The 18,645-nt window shown below is 39.2% G+C and overlaps 1 protein-coding gene across 1 annotated transcript; it reads right to left on the reverse strand.

Annotated features, from left to right (window-relative positions):
• LOC109820077 lies at positions 10,484-11,361 on the reverse strand. Its single transcript, XM_020386147.1, has 2 exons — positions 10,991-11,361; positions 10,484-10,714 (listed from the first exon to the last, which is right to left on the reverse strand). The coding sequence occupies exons 1-2, from the start codon at positions 11,325-11,327 to the stop codon at positions 10,692-10,694; spliced, it is 360 nt and encodes a 119-aa protein (XP_020241736.1). The 5' UTR covers positions 11,328-11,361; the 3' UTR covers positions 10,484-10,691.

Genomic DNA, 18,645 nt, shown 5'->3' on the forward strand with positions numbered 1-18,645 from the left:
CATTGATCCATCTGAATTGATTGTATTCCACGCACCTATGAATCTTAACTATCTTGTTATTGAACAAGCTCATTAAAGGGAGCTAGTTATATTCACCCACGTTTATGGAATTTAGAGTAGAGACAATGGTAATACATGCAGTTGACATCGTGTTGTAGAGCTTATTTGTTGAGTTTACGAGGTTGTTGATAGGCTTATTTGTTTGTTTTAAGGTTGTAGCATGATTGCAAAAGAAATTATTTTTTGATACAGGTTGTTTTGTTAAGTTTAACTATTTATCAAAAAATATTATGGACTCGCTATCACCTTTATTGACTGGTTATTAAGTTTACGTGTTTATTGTGAAGTTTGGCGTTGTATTGTCAAGCTTATATATTGGTTGCTAAGGTTAGCGCTCTGTTGCCAAGCTTATGGGATGGTTGCTAAGTTTACATGGCATGATACATGGTTGTATTGTTGACTTATGGTTTTGTTGTTAAGCTCAAGGACTGGCTGACAAGGTTATTTATTGGTTGTTAATCTTATGGATTGGTTGCTAAGGTTAGCGACCTGTTGTCAAGCTTATAGATTGGTTTATAAAATTAGCGCTCTGTTGCCAAGCTTATGTATTGGTTGCTAATGTTAGCTCTCTGTTGTCAAACTTATGGAATGGTAGCTAACATTAGACCTTGTTGTAACGTTTAGCTCTGGTTAGCTCTCTGTTGTCAAACTTATGGAATGGTAGCTAACATTAGACCTTGTTGTAACGTTTAGCTCTGTTGTTAGGCTTATTAGTTGAGAAGATCACGGGGTTGTATTGTTGAGCTTATGGTTTTGTTGTTAAGATCATGGACTGGTTGTCAAGGTTATGTGCTGGTTGTCAAGCTTATGTATTGGTTACTAAGGTTAGCGCCCTGTTGTTAAGCTTAGCTCTCTGTTGTCAAGCTTATGTATTGGTTGTTAAGGTTAGCTCTCTGTTGTCAAACCTATGGAATGATAGCTTACATTAGCCCTATGTTGCAACGTTTAGCTCTGTTGTTAGGCATATTTTTCTGTTGCTAAGGTTATAGCAGTCCTCATTGTGTCCAAAGAGCATAAGGAATTGTTGAGAATATCACGGGGTTGTTGATAAGCTAATTTTTTGTTTGTTAAGGTTGTAGCATGACTGTAAAGAAGGACGTGGCATGATACAAGGTTGTATTGTTGAGCTTATGGTTTTGTTGTTAAGATCATGGGTTGTATTGTTGAGCTTATGGTTTTGTTGTTAAGATCATGGTCTGGTTGTCAAGGTTATGTACTGGTTGTTAAGGTTCATGCTCTGTTGTCAAGCTTATGGATTGTTTGCTAAGGTTAGCGCTCTGTTGTCAAGCTTATGGATTGTTTGCTAAGGTTAGCGTTCTCTTGTCAAGTTTTGCTTTTTAGTTGCCAAGGTGATCAAGAGAAAAAGTTAGTGGGTTTCTCTCTACATTAAATGCATTCCATGACAGATTATGTTCCCAAGACAGGCAGTATTATCATCTGTCTCCTCGCTATTCCCAGCCACCACATGGCAATTAACCCTCATCCCCTCGCCTGTATCCATGACAAGACCATTCGACGCAGCCATCAATCTTCCCATCACCGCCATTCTCTCCCCATCCCAGCCTCATTATCAACTACACGACCTTCGTTTCGAAACCAGAAGGATCATGTCTCACAATGATAGCGCATGTATACATTGCCATGGTTCGGGGCAAAGCTCCCATGATTGCCCTCATGGTCTGAGAGCAAACACCTCCCCACGATTGCTCCCCAGTCCAGATAATGTCGCCAGCAACATTCAGGAGCTTTCTACCTTCGCTCTCCTCACTATTGAGGTGGGTCTACCATCTTTGTAGGAGCTCAGAGAGATGCTAGGGTATCGCTTCAACGTCTGGGATTGGACGTATGAGATCAAGCGGGTATCTATAAATAGGTTCATGGTTAAATTCCCCTCTGATGAGCTACTAGATCAAGCCGTCAAGCTCAGTCCCGTGAATCTTGGGTCCTTCGTGGGCAAATTCAGGCTTTGGAGGGAGGACCTCAGGCTAAGAACATTGCCCAACCCCATGTTTACATGGGTCCGCCTCTTCAATCTCCCCTACCACCTCTGGGAGTGGGAGTTCCACTAATCACTGTTCGAGGGCATCGGCTAATGCGTGTACTACTCTGCTGACGTCACCACGAAGACAAACTTCAAAGACTGCAGGGTGCTTCTAGAGATTAGGGAATATTCGGATGTCCCTAAGAGGATTAGATTTCATTACACCTCTCCCATGGACCTTCGTCTGATGGAAGGTTTTTTCATCACTCAGATTGTAGGTGGAGAACGTGAGCAGCATGCAAACAATGAGGTTGGTCTCATCGACATGTCCGTTGACCAACCTCAAAGCCAGCAACCGCAGCCTTCCCGCGCCGACCCAAAATTGATTGAAGTGACTTGGGACGGCAGGCAAATGACGGTGGAGAAAGAGCTCTGGCAACGATTTCTCCAGGCCCAAGGCGTTGGGCCATCTACCCTTCCTCGCGACAAGGGTTTCTCCCACGATTGCGCTTCGAGCAAGGGGAGCCGGGGAGGAGCAGTCGGCCCCTAGGTTATCATCAATTGTAAATTCCCATATGTTTTGCTTAACTTGATGACGTTTAGCTCTATTAACAACCTATTAATTTATGATAAGCTTTTCGGAATGATTATACATCTACTAAGTTTAAGCCATTTGTTGTTAACCTCGTGGATTTGCTGTTAAGGTTACCCCTTTGGGGGTTTGTTGTTAATTCATGAGCTTACTGTTTTGCGTTGTGTTGTTGAGCTTATGGTTGCATTTGAAGCACACATTAGCAGAATCATGTGATGTTAACTTTATAATATTTACATGTATATTGTTATTAACAACAAAGAATTGTAATATATCATTTACAAACTGAATTTGAAAATATATTACAGGGTTAACATCGCATGATTCTGCTAATGTTAGTATGTTGTTAAGCTTTGGTATTTGTTTATGAGGTTACGGTTTTGTTGTTGAACTCATGAGCTTGTTGTTAATGTGATACCTTAGGGATCTGGCATATCGTAAACTATTGGCTGACAAATACAAAAATCTTTTCAAATTCATTTTGGTTGCATTTGAAGCACACATTAGCAGAATCAATTGATGTTAACCGTATAATATTTACATGTATATTGTTATTAACAACAAAGAATTGTAATATAACATTTACAAACTGAATTTGAAGGGTTAACATCGCATGATTCTGCTAATGTTAGTATGTTGTTAAGCTTTGGTGTTTGTTGATGAGGTTACGGTTTTGTTGTTGAACTCATAGGTTTGCTGTTAATGTTATCCCTTGAGGGTTTGTTTGCAAATTCAGTTTGGTTGCAAATTCAGTTTGGTTGCATTTGAAATCTTTACCTCATCAGTTTGGTTGCATTTGAAGCACACATTAGCAGAATCATGTGATATTAACCTTATAATATTTACATGTATATTGTTATTAACAACAAAGAATTATAATATATCATTTATAAAAAATCTACATCTCAATGTCATCATCGTCAAGTTTTCCCGCATCTTTTTTCCTCTTCCTGCCTTCAATCAGTAAATACGCTGCTAGCTTCGCACGAACCACCCATGTGTTATGCTCTACGGGCGTGACGTGCAGGACATCTCTACCTTCGATAATCGCTTGTATGAACTGGTAGACATAGATCCCACAGTCATACCTGCAAACAAAAACAAGGAAGCATTGTGACCATTGTTGCTTTCAAACAAAACATAACAACAAACTCGTAACCTTAACAACCAGTTTCCAACATTGAATTCCAACAAGGGTTCCGGTAAACTTACGACCCCTTTTGCTCCTCGCACGGAACTTTGATTGGGTCGAATACGCTACGCAATTGGTTCTCATTGAAGCCAACAGGGTCCCAATGTCCAGATCTCTCCTTCAAGGAGTCGTAATGCCTGGCAATATCATTTTCGACATCAAACTCCAGTAGATGCCAATGATCACCTTGGACAATGGGAACTAAGAGGTTAGTACACTCTGTATCGACCAAGTGTTTGATGTAGATATCATGCAGTTCTTGGTAATCTGGTTTCGCCACATGTATCTGGTGCTGTAATAAAGAATTAACCTGATCAGGTTCCTTTTAACATAGATTATGTGCTGATAGGTAGGAGTACGCCATGCCAGACATAAACTTACACTAACGACGCTCTCTGATTTTCACGAACTAAATTAAGCGGCGTATCAACAAGCTATAATAAGTTGACAACAAATAAGTAATAATAGTATTGTTAAATATGCTAATGAATAAATAGCAATCGAAAATCTTACTGCATCATCCAGTCGCCCACCACGTAATATATTGAGGATCTCAAGCCGGGTAATAGACCCTGCTGATCCGTTGTACGCTTTAATAAAACTGCAAACAGGGACAAAACAAAAATTATAGTTAGCAACTAACAGTTAGCAGCAAGAACAAACCAGTAAATTTAACAACAGACCCTTAACCTAAACAACAAACCCGTAACCTTAACATCCAACCCGTAACCTTAACAAAAAACCCTTAACCATAACAACAAACCCGTAACCTTAACATCCAACCCGTAGCCTTAACAACTACCACGCAACCTTAACAATAAATCAATAACTATAACAAACCAGTAACCTTAACATCAAACCCATAACCTTAACAACTAACAGGCAACCTTAACAACAAATCAACAACTATAACAAAAAACCCTTAACCTAAACAACAAACAATAACCATAACAAAAAAATCCGTAACCATAACAACAAACCCGTAAACTTAACATCAAACCCGTAGCCTTAACAACTACCATGTAACCTTAATAACAAACGAATAACTATAACAAAAAATCCTTAAACTAAACCACAAACAATAACCATAACAAAAAAAAAACCCGTAACCATAACAACAAACCAGTAACCTTAACATCAAACCCGTAACCTTAACAACTATCACTCAACCTTAACAAAAAATGAATAACTATAACAAAAAAACCCTTAACCTAAACAACAAACAATAACAAAAAACCCTTAACCTAAACAACAAACAATAACCATAACAAAAAAATCCGTAACCATAACAACAAACCCATAACCTTAACATCAAACCCGTAGCCTTAACAACTACCACACAACCTTAACAACAAATGAATAACTATAACAAAAACCCCTTAAACTAAACAACAAACAATAATCATAACAAAAAAACCCGTAACCATATCAACAAACCAGTAACCTTAACAACTATCACGCAACCTTAACAAAAAATCAACAACTATAACAAAAAACACTTAACCTAAACAACAAATAATAATCATAACAAAAAAAACCCGTAACCATAACAATTAACCCGTAACCTTAACATCAAACACGTAGCCTTAACAACTAACATGCAACCTTAACAACAAATGAATAACTATAACTAAAAACCAGTAACCTAAACAATAAATCAATAACCATAACAAACAACCCGTAATCATAACAACAAAACATTAACCTTAACATCAAACTCGTAACCTTAACAACTAACACACAACCTTAACTACAAATCATTAACTATAACAAAAAACCCTTAACCTAAACAACAAACGTAAATACTTGAGATATGAGGTAAATACTTACTTGTTACATTTGCAAATGCAAAATTGGTTGAGAGTTTTTTTCTCCTCTTCCGTCAGCAGCGCGGCAACATCTGCTGACACCTTATAATTATGTACAAATGTGTCCTTGTCACCCAAAAACTTGATGATGAAGCCTGCTGGAAAGGGAATCCCCTCGTTCAGCTTATTCATGTACATTTCTTCTTCTGAACTCATAGGGGAACTCATGTGTTTTTCCCAGATAGAGTGGGGGTCACTTTGTAGCCGAGCAGGAGCCAACTCTGCTACCTTTTCCTACACCTGCGCTTCCTCCTCCCCAGCCACTTCTATTATAGCCTTGTCCCCTATGTTGTCTTTTTCTTTCTTCTTCTTCCCTTCAGTGTAAGGGGTGACTACCCACTTGGAAGGCTTCACCGATCTTTTGCATCTCTTCCGTTTAGGGGGTGCAGTAGCGGCCACATTCTCGCGTGCCCCCGTTGCACCCCTCTTTCTCTTATTCAAAGCCCTTGAAAACACAATAGGAGCATCTTCGTCATCAGTTGATGTCTCTATTGCTGGTGGAGGGGTATTCTCTGATTGCTTTATTTCCATCCCAGTGTCCTCCCGCAGAGTGTCTGATTATCCATTCGAAGTATAAATATTAAGAAAACTTAGCCCCTTCTATCTAAACTTAACAATTTCATAGTAACCCTAACAACTGATGGCTAAACACATGGTGAAAAAGTTGCTAACTTATACAAGTTTGCGTCTCCCCATCACCTGCAGAAGGGACTTCAACCGCCAGCGTTATTTCCCTTCCAGTGTCCTCGCGTTGAGTGCCTGTTTCTGATAATATTCAGAGTATAAACAATCAAAAGCTTAACAACCAATACGTAGACATAACAACCAATCTCTAACGTATAGTGCATATGCAAGCTGACCTGTACAAGTTAGCAGCTCATTCGCTGGCGGGGACACCTTCTCTCCCTCGTTTATTTCTACCTCAAGAGCCTTGTCAATGCGTAGGCCGCTGGTGGAGGTAATTTTCCTGGCAGAGCATCTTCACTCTCCTTGTGGATATAAAAAAAAAATGGTTGTGGAGAGGCCCTCCCTGTTGGAGGGGCCTCGCTCTCCTTATTAGCTTCATCTAATAATAATGATTTATTAACATCCCCCTCGTACTGTACATCAATGCCACCCATGGTGTCTGGAGTGTCTGATTCAAAAAATAAACACAAATGAGCTTAGGTACTTCATTATCAAAAAAATATAGCATCAGTTACATAACCCTAACAACTAACCTAGATACTTAACAATCAATCTCTAACCTTGGCAATAAATCCATAACCTTACCATTAGATCCATAAAGTTAACAATACATTCTTAACCTTAACAAAAAATCCATATAATTATCAATCAATCTTTAAACATAACACGCAAACGTAATTGCAAGCCACATCTAACCTGTACAAGTTTGCGGCTCCATCAATGAGCCGGACACCAATCCTGTAGGGCTCTTATCCTTATATACAGAGAGGGTTCCGTATCGTGCTTCGCTTAGTTCCTCTCTCAGTCTTCTATTTTGAGCAGATAGCTTAGCCACCTTCACAGAAAGAGCACTTATCTTTACACGGTCTGCAGCAATCATACCCTTGAATTTATTCTCGTTCTCACGACGTAATGCTTGGTTCATTGCCACGATGTTCTTCCAGTAGATAACTTGCTGAGATCATTCCATTTGCTTAACTGCCTCATTTGGCTGCTCGGCGTCTTCATCAATATCCTGTGGCATCACATATGCAATAGACAGGTAGAGTATTATTAAAAAGATTAATTAATTAAAAAACAAATAAAATCCACGATTGCTAAGTTCTTACAACTGCATCAATTGGGATGTCGTCATCTTCTGCTCTCTTCTTCTTCTTGTGAAGAATGTCTCTTGGGCCACGAGCCCTGCCGGCGTCTACTGTAGTCGGTCCCTTAATCCTCCTCTTCTCTTTCTCTCTCTCTCTCTCATCTTCCCTTTCTCTATCCCCTGCTCCTTCCCCTACAAACCTCCCTCAATTCTTTGAAGTTGTCCATGTTGCTGTGGAAGCTTTATCGTAGCTTTGCTTGCTTTAGCAACAACAGTGGCCAATCTCAAAGAACCAGCAACCTCCCCAAGTCTCACCCAATTTGTCAGGGGAGGCCTCACAACAGTGGCCAATCTCAAAGAACCAGCAACCTCCCCAAGTCTCACCCAATTTGTCAGGGGAGGCCTCACTGTACAACCAACTGCTAGCTTCTTGATGCCGGTAAGTTCATAATACCACAACTGCACATTAGAGAAATAAAAACTTAACAAACACCTTTATCCGTAATAATTAATAAGTAACCCTAACAATAAAAACGTAACCTTAACAACCAAACCGTAATATTAACAACAAAATCGTAACCTTGACAACCAAACTGTAACATTAACAACTAAACCCTAACCTTCACAATCAGTAAAAAACATGATTACTTATACAAACTAGAGGGGTACACCCTTGCAGATATAAAGTCGTCTTCCCTGGCTCAGGACCCTTCAGTGCCCTCTCTATCGCGTCAGATGTCTCACTGAATATATAGATCCCCCAAGTAGTGTTATTGACATGTTCGATGCTGTCGACGTACTTGAATAAATGCCTAGGAAAGCCAGAAACACTGCTTGGATACCAAATCATGTTCAGCTGATAGAGGATCTGTAGCAGGGCAAAGTCCTTCACATCTCGACGATCAGAAGATAGTACCAGCTTCAAGAGCAGGTCCTCCACATTACGTCTGGTGGGGCCTCCTTTGGGGGGAGCTATACTGCTGGAACCCCCGGCCTCGGGTTTGTCAAAAAATCTGGACCAAATCCTATTTTTCCTATCCTGATTGTGGTCAACATGAAGCCCCTCATTGGAGAACCATGTATGCTCCATTACCCACTCAAGGTTGAATGAGCATGCGATATCTTCTCCATCATTCCTATCGGTGAAGACGAATTTTTTGCTTTTCTTGTCCCACTGACTCAAAATGTGCTCAAAGGTGGGAAGATCGACACCAGGTGGGCCAAATTGGACGTAGTGTCTGAATACACTATCTTCGTAAGCCGCAAAATGCCTTGGCCCCATACGCATCACCAAATTCCGCATGAAGTCATAATAGGCACCGAAGCTGGCGGTGGGCCGCAACGTAATAGCTGGCTTTGACCTTTTTCTACAAAACAAAAACACAAGACAAGAGCATTTTTGAGTATAATCAGTAAACATAACAACTATGTTGTAAACTTTGCGGGTAAACCAACAACCTTAACAACAACCCCATAACCTTAACAACAAAAATCTAACCTTAACAACCAAAGCCTAACCTCAACAACCAAACAACAACCTCAACAATAAAAGCATAAACCTTGCATGTTAACAGTAACCTCAACAGCTAACAGACACCCGTAATTTTGGACCTTCCCACCAGACTAGGAGCATTATCAATCAAACCATAACCTGAATAACATAAAACTTGCGGTAAAAATTACCTTTTGGGTGCTGCCACGTGCTTCTCTTTTTCTCCTCTCTGTAGACCAAGGAGCGCTCTAGTGGCATCGTTGGACGCGCCGGTGGTGCCGGTGCTACCCTTTAGACCTTCGCGGGGGCTTACACTTAAATTTTGAGGTGGGCTTTTGGGTTGAGAATGGCTGGATGCGATGTCCGCTAGAACATCAGCAATCGTAACTCCAGCTTCAGATTCAGTCTGCACTGTAGTTGTATGGGCTCTTTCTGAGATTTTGAACCGCTGGGTGTCATCGCTTTCGCTGTGGTCGGCATTGAGGTTGGCTTTGGGGGTTGAATCGCCGGCCATTTTGATCACTTTGCTTTAATTCGGTTTGCGTTGGAGTCGGTTGATTTAGGGCTAGGGTTTTGAATTGAGTTTCTGGAGTCGGTTTGCTTGCAGAAGAGAGAGATGACAAGGTACGGACGAGGAGGTAACTCATAACGGAGAATGTTAAACGTAAGGGTATTTTGGACATTTCGAGCGGGGTTTAAACGGAGTTTCGCCTGGGGATTCGTTTTGGGGGCTGGAAGAAAATCGCGGGCGGTTTTGGGGGCAAAGCACACGTTGAAATTGGGGGGGGGGGGAAGCATGTTTTGTTGTGTTTTGGGGGCTGGAAGCATTTTTCCCTACTTTATATGAGCCGAGTAATCTTCACAAGATATTTCCAAAGACTCTTTTAGGATCTCTTTTACAAATTTTTACTTAAAACGCTCTAGTTTACTGTACCGTCACCTTAGACAAAGTTTTGACGGATGAATAATTCCAGTAAGTCTCTTCTACTTGTTGGATTTGCCGGCTTGAAATAACTTATCAAATATCGGTTCCGAGTTTTTACATGAAATAACTTATGAAGTTTAACTTGATTTATGTTCTTTGTTCGCGATTGTTGAACAAGATGATTACAGACCTCATTTTGTTCTCTTCATTTTCGTTCTCGTATCTTATTTTCCTTTGACGTTGAACATTAATAATGCTGTTAGGGGGCAACGGGGGCAAAGTTAAAAGTTTAAGTGGGCTATTAGAGACACTTTGAGAATTTGGGAGTTTCGGCGAAAGTTTTCAGGGTTTAATGAAATAATTTAAATTTAGGGGTTTCATGGAAAACATCCCCAAAGTTTTGGGTTTTGTTAAAATGAAATTTAGCCGAAGTCAAAGACCAGAACAAACTCATCGTGTCCATCGAAGGAAATTTCAACGGTTGTGATAAGAAGCTCATTGGAAATTAGTAGATGGGTTCGATTTTATTTTGCTTCTAATATTGAACCGGACTTGGGATTTTACTAGTATCGAAGATATAAAAACAGAAGATAAGGAGATCACACAATTCAGTATTCAGTAATAACAAGCAGCAACAACAACATTATTATTATTTATTGTTATTATTTTCACTCCCCAGGCTAACATATATTCGGTTAGGATTTCATGCGTACATGTCATTTATTCCGTTCCCTATAATCATCAACTTTCTTTATTGATATAATAAAACAGCATCGTCGAATTTCTCTTCTTGCCTCCCATTGAAGACTAAGCTCCAGGAACAGTGTAACCTGAAACCAAATTTATTGATTAGTACACAAATATTGTTTGAAAAGCCAAGTTTTGATTAAATACAACTCAAAAGTTTTCTTTTTCTCTCAATATTAGTTCCTTAAATGGATCATATTTTGAAGTTAGCCTCTCAAATCATTTAAAATTGTTAATAGGTCCACCAATTCTTAATCTATTTTGAATTGGTCTTTCAAATCGTTAATGAATTATTACTAGGCGCCTCAGCTCTCGTAAGTTGTTTCGAATCAATCTCTCTGGTTGGTACTAGGGCTTACTTCCACATTTGTCACCAGGAGCGAAAGCTCGATGACACTTCTCCGCGGCATACACAACCTTCTCCATGCTGATCAGTTTCTCAACCCTGGGAGTGATGTAATGCCTGCATATGCACGGGATGTCGGAGTCGTCGATGGCGTTGCAGCACAGGACTGATGGGTGCTTCGCTGGTCCGTAGGGCTTAACGAACATCTCGCATCGCTCTCTGAGCATGGTTATGTTGCCCTTGCACGGGGAATCAACTGGCTGGGGACCATCTTTAGGAGGTATGGGTTCAGATGTGGTTAAGGTAATTAGGATGAAGAGGAGGGTGAGGGTTATAATTTTTGCAGCCATGTTGATTGCTTCTGTTTTGTCTCTTTGGTGAGTGAGGGGAGGCGAGGTGAGGGGGATTTAATAGGGAAGTTTGTTGGGTTTGTTTGAGACAATGAGGGTTGCGTGGGTGACAATGATGATTGCGTAGGGGATTTTAATGCGGAGAAAGCACCATTAAAGGTGTGAACTCCGATTGGTGAGTATTTCTGGCTTTTTTTTTTAGCCTCCCTAAGAAAAACCTTGGATTAATTGGAAAGTAAATTAAACATTCTCGGGTCCTGTTAGGCAACTCTAACTTAAACTGATTTAGTGAAGCAAAACTAGTTTAATGCCTAATTCTAGTTTGGCAAATAACTTGACTGCGACTTAAACTGGTTTGTTGGGCCAATTTTAGCCTTGAACTAGTTCAGAAATGGTCCGCTGTGTAGTGAAGAGCTGAACTAATTTAGACCAAAACTGATCTACAGGGCGAGTTGTCAATGGCCCTTGAGCTTGCACACGGGTCTAACTCTTAAATCCACATTTTAAATTAGAAAGTAAATTAAATCATTCGTATTTTTAGTCAGGTCTGACCTGCAGTCATATTCTTCATGGATATATACTATTCATGGATATATACTATTGGTACACTAAAATTTAGGGGATGTCATATATCTTAGGCATCTGACATGCAAGATCTAGAAAGAAAAAAAATCTAGATAGCTAGATGATGATGATAATGATATGGTTGAAACTGCTAGGGGAGGAGAGGTTTGCGACATGACTCGCTCTCAAAGTCTTGAAGCTCTGATAGTCTTGAAGCTCTCATAGCTAGACTACCAGCTCACAAGCAAATAAAGTTGGTCTTCACAGGTTTAATGTGTTAATTTGCAAATAACTATGACTCGTCTATTTTGAAAAGGCTAAAAGACCAATTTGATCCCTATACTAGGGATTCATTCTCAAATTGGTCTATGCAATTTATTTTTTTCTTAATTGTGTCCCTATACTCCTTGCTAGATGTAAACTCAGTCCGATTTTAACTCTCCGTTAAAGATTCTACTAAAATAAAAATTAGAAGGAGAATTATACCCTACAAAGTTATAAAATTAAAAATAATAAATCCATTGTCAACTGGTTCTATGAAACGAAAACATTGGTTTCTTGTCAAAAATTTCGACTTAAACAAGTTTTTCTCCAAGGATACTGATTCTAGTCATGAACTGCGAGATAAAAATGCTTCAACATAAGTGATCAAGATCCGGATTTATTTATCTTCTTCAGCAGCTAAGACCACGAAGAGCAGCAACTACATTACTTTCATGATTGCTTGTATTTAACAAGAAAGTCACCAAAAACATTGGATGACAAACTGTACTCAATTGAACAAATACATTTCATTCTCTACAAGCTAACATAGAGGAACAAGAATCAAGGGCATCATCCCTACTCTGAAAACGCAATAATAGAAAAGAACACTTTAAGGCAAAAGGAGTCACCTCCTTGACCTTGAACATTCTTAACAAAATGATGTACTATTTTACTGGTCCCAATCTTCAATATAACTATATCCACAGTCAGAAAGCATGAAATTTCTTAGCAATAGGAGAACTGATATCATAAGCTAGTCAGCGAGATAAATTAAATTAAACTAGCATGGTCGACCATAAAATTGATATTGGAAGAGCAATGTATGGAAAAAGATTGAAGACTTGACGTATACCCTTTAGGTTCAGTCCTAGAAAGGAATCCAACAATTGATTTATATATTCGAGAAAATCGTCATATATATTAACAATAAAATGAAGAAGTAATTTGTGTTAAATTTAACTTATAAAAAATACCATAACTAATGTACTATAGAAGTTTGAACGAAGAAAATAGACCTGTTTCGTCATGTCATTGAGGGTAGTAAGGTTGTAAACAAAAAGTTAACACTTAATTTATATGGACGTTAAAAAAGGACTTACTTTATAACCGTTGTGTGGTGTGGTACAATGACTAAATTGAGAAACAAATAAAATACATAGACCAATTTGAGCATGGAGCCCCGGTACAGGGACCAAATAAGCTTTTTAACCTTTTGCAAATAGTTGTTATAATTATTGATTAGAGAAATTAAAATTATACAAATTTTTATGCACATAGAACATGTGGCTGTTAGATCTACATCATAAAACTTGAGATCTAAAACCATATAGCCATGATTAATTCAAAGAGATTAACAAAATCAAAAGAGAGCGGAAGCTTATACCTGAATCCATTGCTTGATCTTGATTTTGGGTTTTGGATCTTCTAACCTTAGGGTTTTCTCTTTAGCCGAATTTCTCTCTTAGATGGGGGTGAAGAGAATTAGAGAATGTAACCCTAGGTTAGGGACCATAACCCCTTATTTATAGATGTTGTACTTTTGTAATTTAGCCTCTCAATAAATTACAATTACAACCTGGTATCTGCACATATGACCCCATGATCATTTAAATACCAAATTAACCCAACTTAATTGATCACTTCAGTGGGTTATCCTGAAAGATAGCAATACACAATGATTAATCATATGTGCCCACAAATAGATTTATTAGATTAAATCCAACAATCTCCCACTTGGGCACCATATGATTCCTTAAATTGTGTATAACCTTATGAGCTCAAAAATGCTATCACTGAAAAGGTATTTCCGAACAATCTCGTCCATTGACTATATCAATATAGGATCAAAGCGGCCTTCGTCACATTTATCGTGACTCGACCCATCAATGGTCACATATACCAATACAATCAAACGACATAGATCAATCATGGATGTGCAGCATGAAAATTACATGCAATGTGATCAGTACATGTCTATTTTCAACTGGTCCTCCTTAGTGAGGTCAAAACCAAACATAATGTAACAGAGTGTCTTAACTGAAAACTTTATTCTGATCAGACAATACAAACAAACATAAAGCACCACAAATACAAACTCCCACTAAAACATAATATCCTCAAATAATACCACACCCATATGAGCAGTATGCTCATGAAAGACCTTAGGTGGCAATCCCTTAGTAAGAGGATCAGCTATCATGGAGTTTGTCCCAATGTGCTCTATGGATATCTGTCCACTCTGTACCCTTTCTTTCACAACCAGGAACTTAATGTCAATATGTTTTGACTTAGTTGAGCTCCTGTTGTTATTGGAATACATTACTGCAGATTTATTGTCACAATATAACCTTAGTGGTCTTTCAACATTTTCCAAAATGCGCAGTCCCGTGACAAAATTTCGCAGCCATATTCCCTGATTGGATGCCTCATAGCAAGCTACAAATTCTGCTGCCATAGTGGAGGAAGCTACTAGTGTTTGTTTGACACTTTTCCATGATATAGCTCCTCCTGCTAACATATAAATGTAGCCTGATGTAGACTTCCTGCTATCTTGGCATCCAGCAAAATCAGAGTCCGAATACCCAATGACCTCTAATTTCTCTGATTTTCTGTATGTGAGCATGTAATCTTTTGTTTTCTGAAGATACCTCATAACCCTTTTGACTGCTATCCAATGATCCATACCAGGGTTGCTTAAGTATCTGCCTAACATCCCAACAATGTACGCAATATCCGGACGCGTACATACCTGAGCATACATTAGACTTCCTACAGCCGAAGCATAAGGAATCTTCTGCATTTCCTGAATTTCAAGGTTACCTTTAGGGCACTGATTGAGACTAAACTTGTCTCCTTTAGCAACAGGGGTGTCACCTGGTCTGCAATCTTGCATGCCAAACCTTTTAAGTACCTTATCGATATAGCTCTTTTGTGATAATCCAAGAATACCCCGAGAGCGATCTCGATGTATCTGGATCCCTAATATAAAAGAGGCGTCCCCAAGATCTTTCATCTCAAAATTCTTTGATAGAAATCTCTTGGTTTCGTGCAACATGCCTATATCATTAGTGGCAAGCAAGATGTCATCCACATACAGAACCAGAAAAATATACTTACTCCCACTGAACTTGTGATATACACAGTCATCAACAATGTTCATCTCAAAACCGAACGAGATAACTATTTGTTGAAACTTATGATACCATTGACGAGGAGCTTGCTTGAGTCCATAGATGGATTTCCTTAATTTGCAAACCATATTCTTTGGGTCTCCTGACACAAAGTTTTCTGGTTGCACCATATAAATCATCTCATCAATGTCTCCATTGAGAAATGCAGTCTTAACATCCATCTGATGTAACTCAAGATCATAATGAGCAACAAGTGCCATGATTATTCTGAAAGAGTCTTTCGATGAAACCGGAGAGAAAGTCTCTGTATAATCAATGCCTTCCTTTTGAGTATAGCCTTTAGCCACAAGACGCGCCTTATACCTCTCCACATTACCGTTTGCATCCCGCTTGGTTTTAAAAATCCATTTACAACCAATTGGTTTTGCACCTTCTGGCAATGGGACAAGTTCCCAAACCTTATTGTCTTGCATAGACTTATACTCTTCATTCATGGCATCAATCCACTGTTGAGAGTTAGAACTTTTCATGGCCTGAGAGAAGTTGATTGGATCATCTTCTAACATTCCACTACTTTCCTCATGTTCTTGGAGAAATACAATATAATCATCCGGAATAGCATTTCTCCTTTCTCTCGTGGATCTCCTTAATGGCACTGGTTCTTGAGGTTGTTGAGTTTGTTCTTCTGGAACAGGGAGTTGTTCAACATTATCATCTTGAGGTTCCGGATTTACTTCTTGAGCAACAACAGGTATAGGAACCTGAATATTGTCAAAAGTAACTGTATGGATTGGATCTGAAGCCAATTCCTCCTCAAAACTAATGTCTCTAACCTTATTTCTCCCCCCAAACTCAACATCCTCAAAGAATGTTGCTGTTCCCGTCTCAAAAATATTCCTTATAGTGGGATCATAAAACTTATAGCCCCTAGAGCGATCAGGGTACCCAATAAAGTAGCTGCTAACTGTTTTGGAGTCCAATTTCTTTTCATTTGGCCTATAAGGCCTTGCCTCAGCTGGACATCCCCAAATATGTAAATGCTTTAAACTGGGCTTTCGACCAGTCCAAAGCTCATAAGGTGTTTTAGCAACTGCTTTACTTGGTACTCTATTCAGAATGTAAGCTGCTGTCTTAAGTGCTTCTCCCCAGAGTGACTCTGGTAAAGAAGAATGAGCAATCATACTTCTTACCATATCCTTAAGAGTCCTGTTTCGTCTTTCAGCTACACCATTCATGCTAGGTGAACCCGGCATAGTGTACTGTGGGACGATACCGCATTCCTCTAGGTATCTAGCAAATGGTCCTGGACGTTGTTCACCTGAACCATCATATCTACCGTAGTACTCACCACCACGATCAGATCTGACGGTTTTAATTCTTCTGTTGAGTTGATTCTCAACTTCAGCTTTATAGGCTTTGAACATGTCCAGAGACTCAGATTTTTCATGAATAAGATATAGGTGCCCATAACGTGAGTAATCGTCTATGAATGATATAAAATATTGTTGACCATTCCAGGATTCCGTAGGGAATGGCCCACAAATATCCGTATGTATCAATTCTAAGACATCCGAAGATCTGTTGGCACCTAATCTCTTCACTTTGGTCTGTTTTCCCTTGATACATTCAACACATACGTCGAAGTCCGAAAAATCAAGGGAATCCAAAATGCCATCAGACACAAGACGCTCAACTCTACCTTTTGAGATATGACCTAAGCGCTTATGCCATAATGTCGCCGAATTTTCCTTATTTAATTTACGCTTAGTACCACGTGATTCCACATGCAAGGATTCATTGTAAGAAGCAATTGTATCAAGCAAATATAGGTTGTCATAAATACTCAAGTAACCGGTTCCCACAACATTTGAATTAAAAGATAAACTGAATTGACTGTTTCCAAATGAACAAGAATAACCTGATTTGTCCAATACAGAAACAGAAACCAAATTCCGTCTAAAAGACGGTACTACAAAAGTATCTTTTAAATCCAAATAATAACCAGTTCCTAACAACAACCTAAAGTGCCCAATTGCTTCCACATCTACCGATTGTCCGTCGCCCACAAAGATGTGTCTTTCAACATCACTTGGCTTTCGGTAGCTCAGGCAACCCTGCATAGAAACACTTATGTGAGTAGTAGCACCAGAGTCTAACCACCAAGTGTTTCTAGGTACTGAAGCTAAATTAACCTCAGAACAGACCAAAGCAAGGAACGTACCCTTATTATCACGCCAGGCGTGATATTTTGTACAGTCCTTCTTTACATGTCCAGGCTTCTTACAGAAGAAACAACCCTGATTATCCTTATGTTGTTTCTTCTCAACTGGACCCTTAGCAGCTTCCTTATCATTCTTCCTTTTCTTGCCCTTATCCTTAGAGGCATAGGCCAAATGAGCACTTTCTGTCTTATCTTGCTTCAACCTGTCTTCTTCTTGCACACAGTATGAAATGAGCTCATTTAGAGTCCATTTCTCCTTTTGACAGTTATAACTGACCTTAAATTGGTTAAACTGTGCAGGAAGAGACAACAAAACCAGATGCACTAATAACTCGTCACAAAGATCGAGTTTAAGTGCCTTAAGCTTTGAAGCAATATGAGACATTTCCATAATGTACTCCCTGATATTTCCTTTGCCCTTATACTTCATTGAAATCAAGCGAGCTAAAAGCGTGCTTGTTTCTACCTTATCGTTTTTCGCAAAACGCTTCTCAATTTCGGCAAGGAAATCTTTAGCCTTAGTAATCCCTTCGGATTCTATGCCCCTGAAGGCTTCCGGAACGCCGCGCTTAATGATCATAAGACTCATGCGATTTGAACGCTCCCACTTCTCATGCTCCTTCTTTGCATCAGGAGTGCTATCCGCATTGAGAGGTTGGGGTTGTTCAGTTCTTAATGCATAGTCAAGATCCATGCAGCCAAGAACAATTAATATGTTCTCTTTCCAAACCTTGAAGTTTGTCCCATTTAGCATGGGAATTGAGTTGATGTTAGCAGAAATTGTTGCAGCAGATGCATTAGCTGAAATAAAACAAAAATGCTCACATCAATAACCATAATCAATAAAATTCAAATAATGACAATCCCCATCCAAGATACCGGCACAACATTAATATCAAGTCTTTGGACAGTAATATTAACTTGTAAGTGATACCTTGTTGCAATGATCAAACATTGACAATAACTCATGTCAAATAATGAAACTATCTTTGGATCGATTCATTATTCACATGTAAACCTTATAATTGTCACACGCTTATCATCGCAGATGTGTATACAGTCTAAATAAATATTAACCTTCCTTTGGGCCGATTAAATATTTACACGAAAGCATACACACAAACATCTCACATTCCTC

The sequence above is a fragment of the Asparagus officinalis genome, chromosome 8 (assembly GCF_001876935.1).
Source record: "Asparagus officinalis chromosome 8, Aspof.V1, whole genome shotgun sequence".
Classification (NCBI taxonomy): Eukaryota; Viridiplantae; Streptophyta; class Magnoliopsida; order Asparagales; family Asparagaceae; genus Asparagus; species Asparagus officinalis.

Coding starts and splice junctions, on each gene's coding strand:
- LOC109820077 (XM_020386147.1), bottom strand. CDS start 11,327: ATGGCTGCAAAAATTATAACCCTCACCCTCCTCTTCATCCTAATTACC. Junction 10,715..10,990: donor TCCTGGTGACAAATGTGGAA/GTAAGCCCTAGT, acceptor ATTTGGTTTCAG/GTTACACTGTTCCTGGAGCT.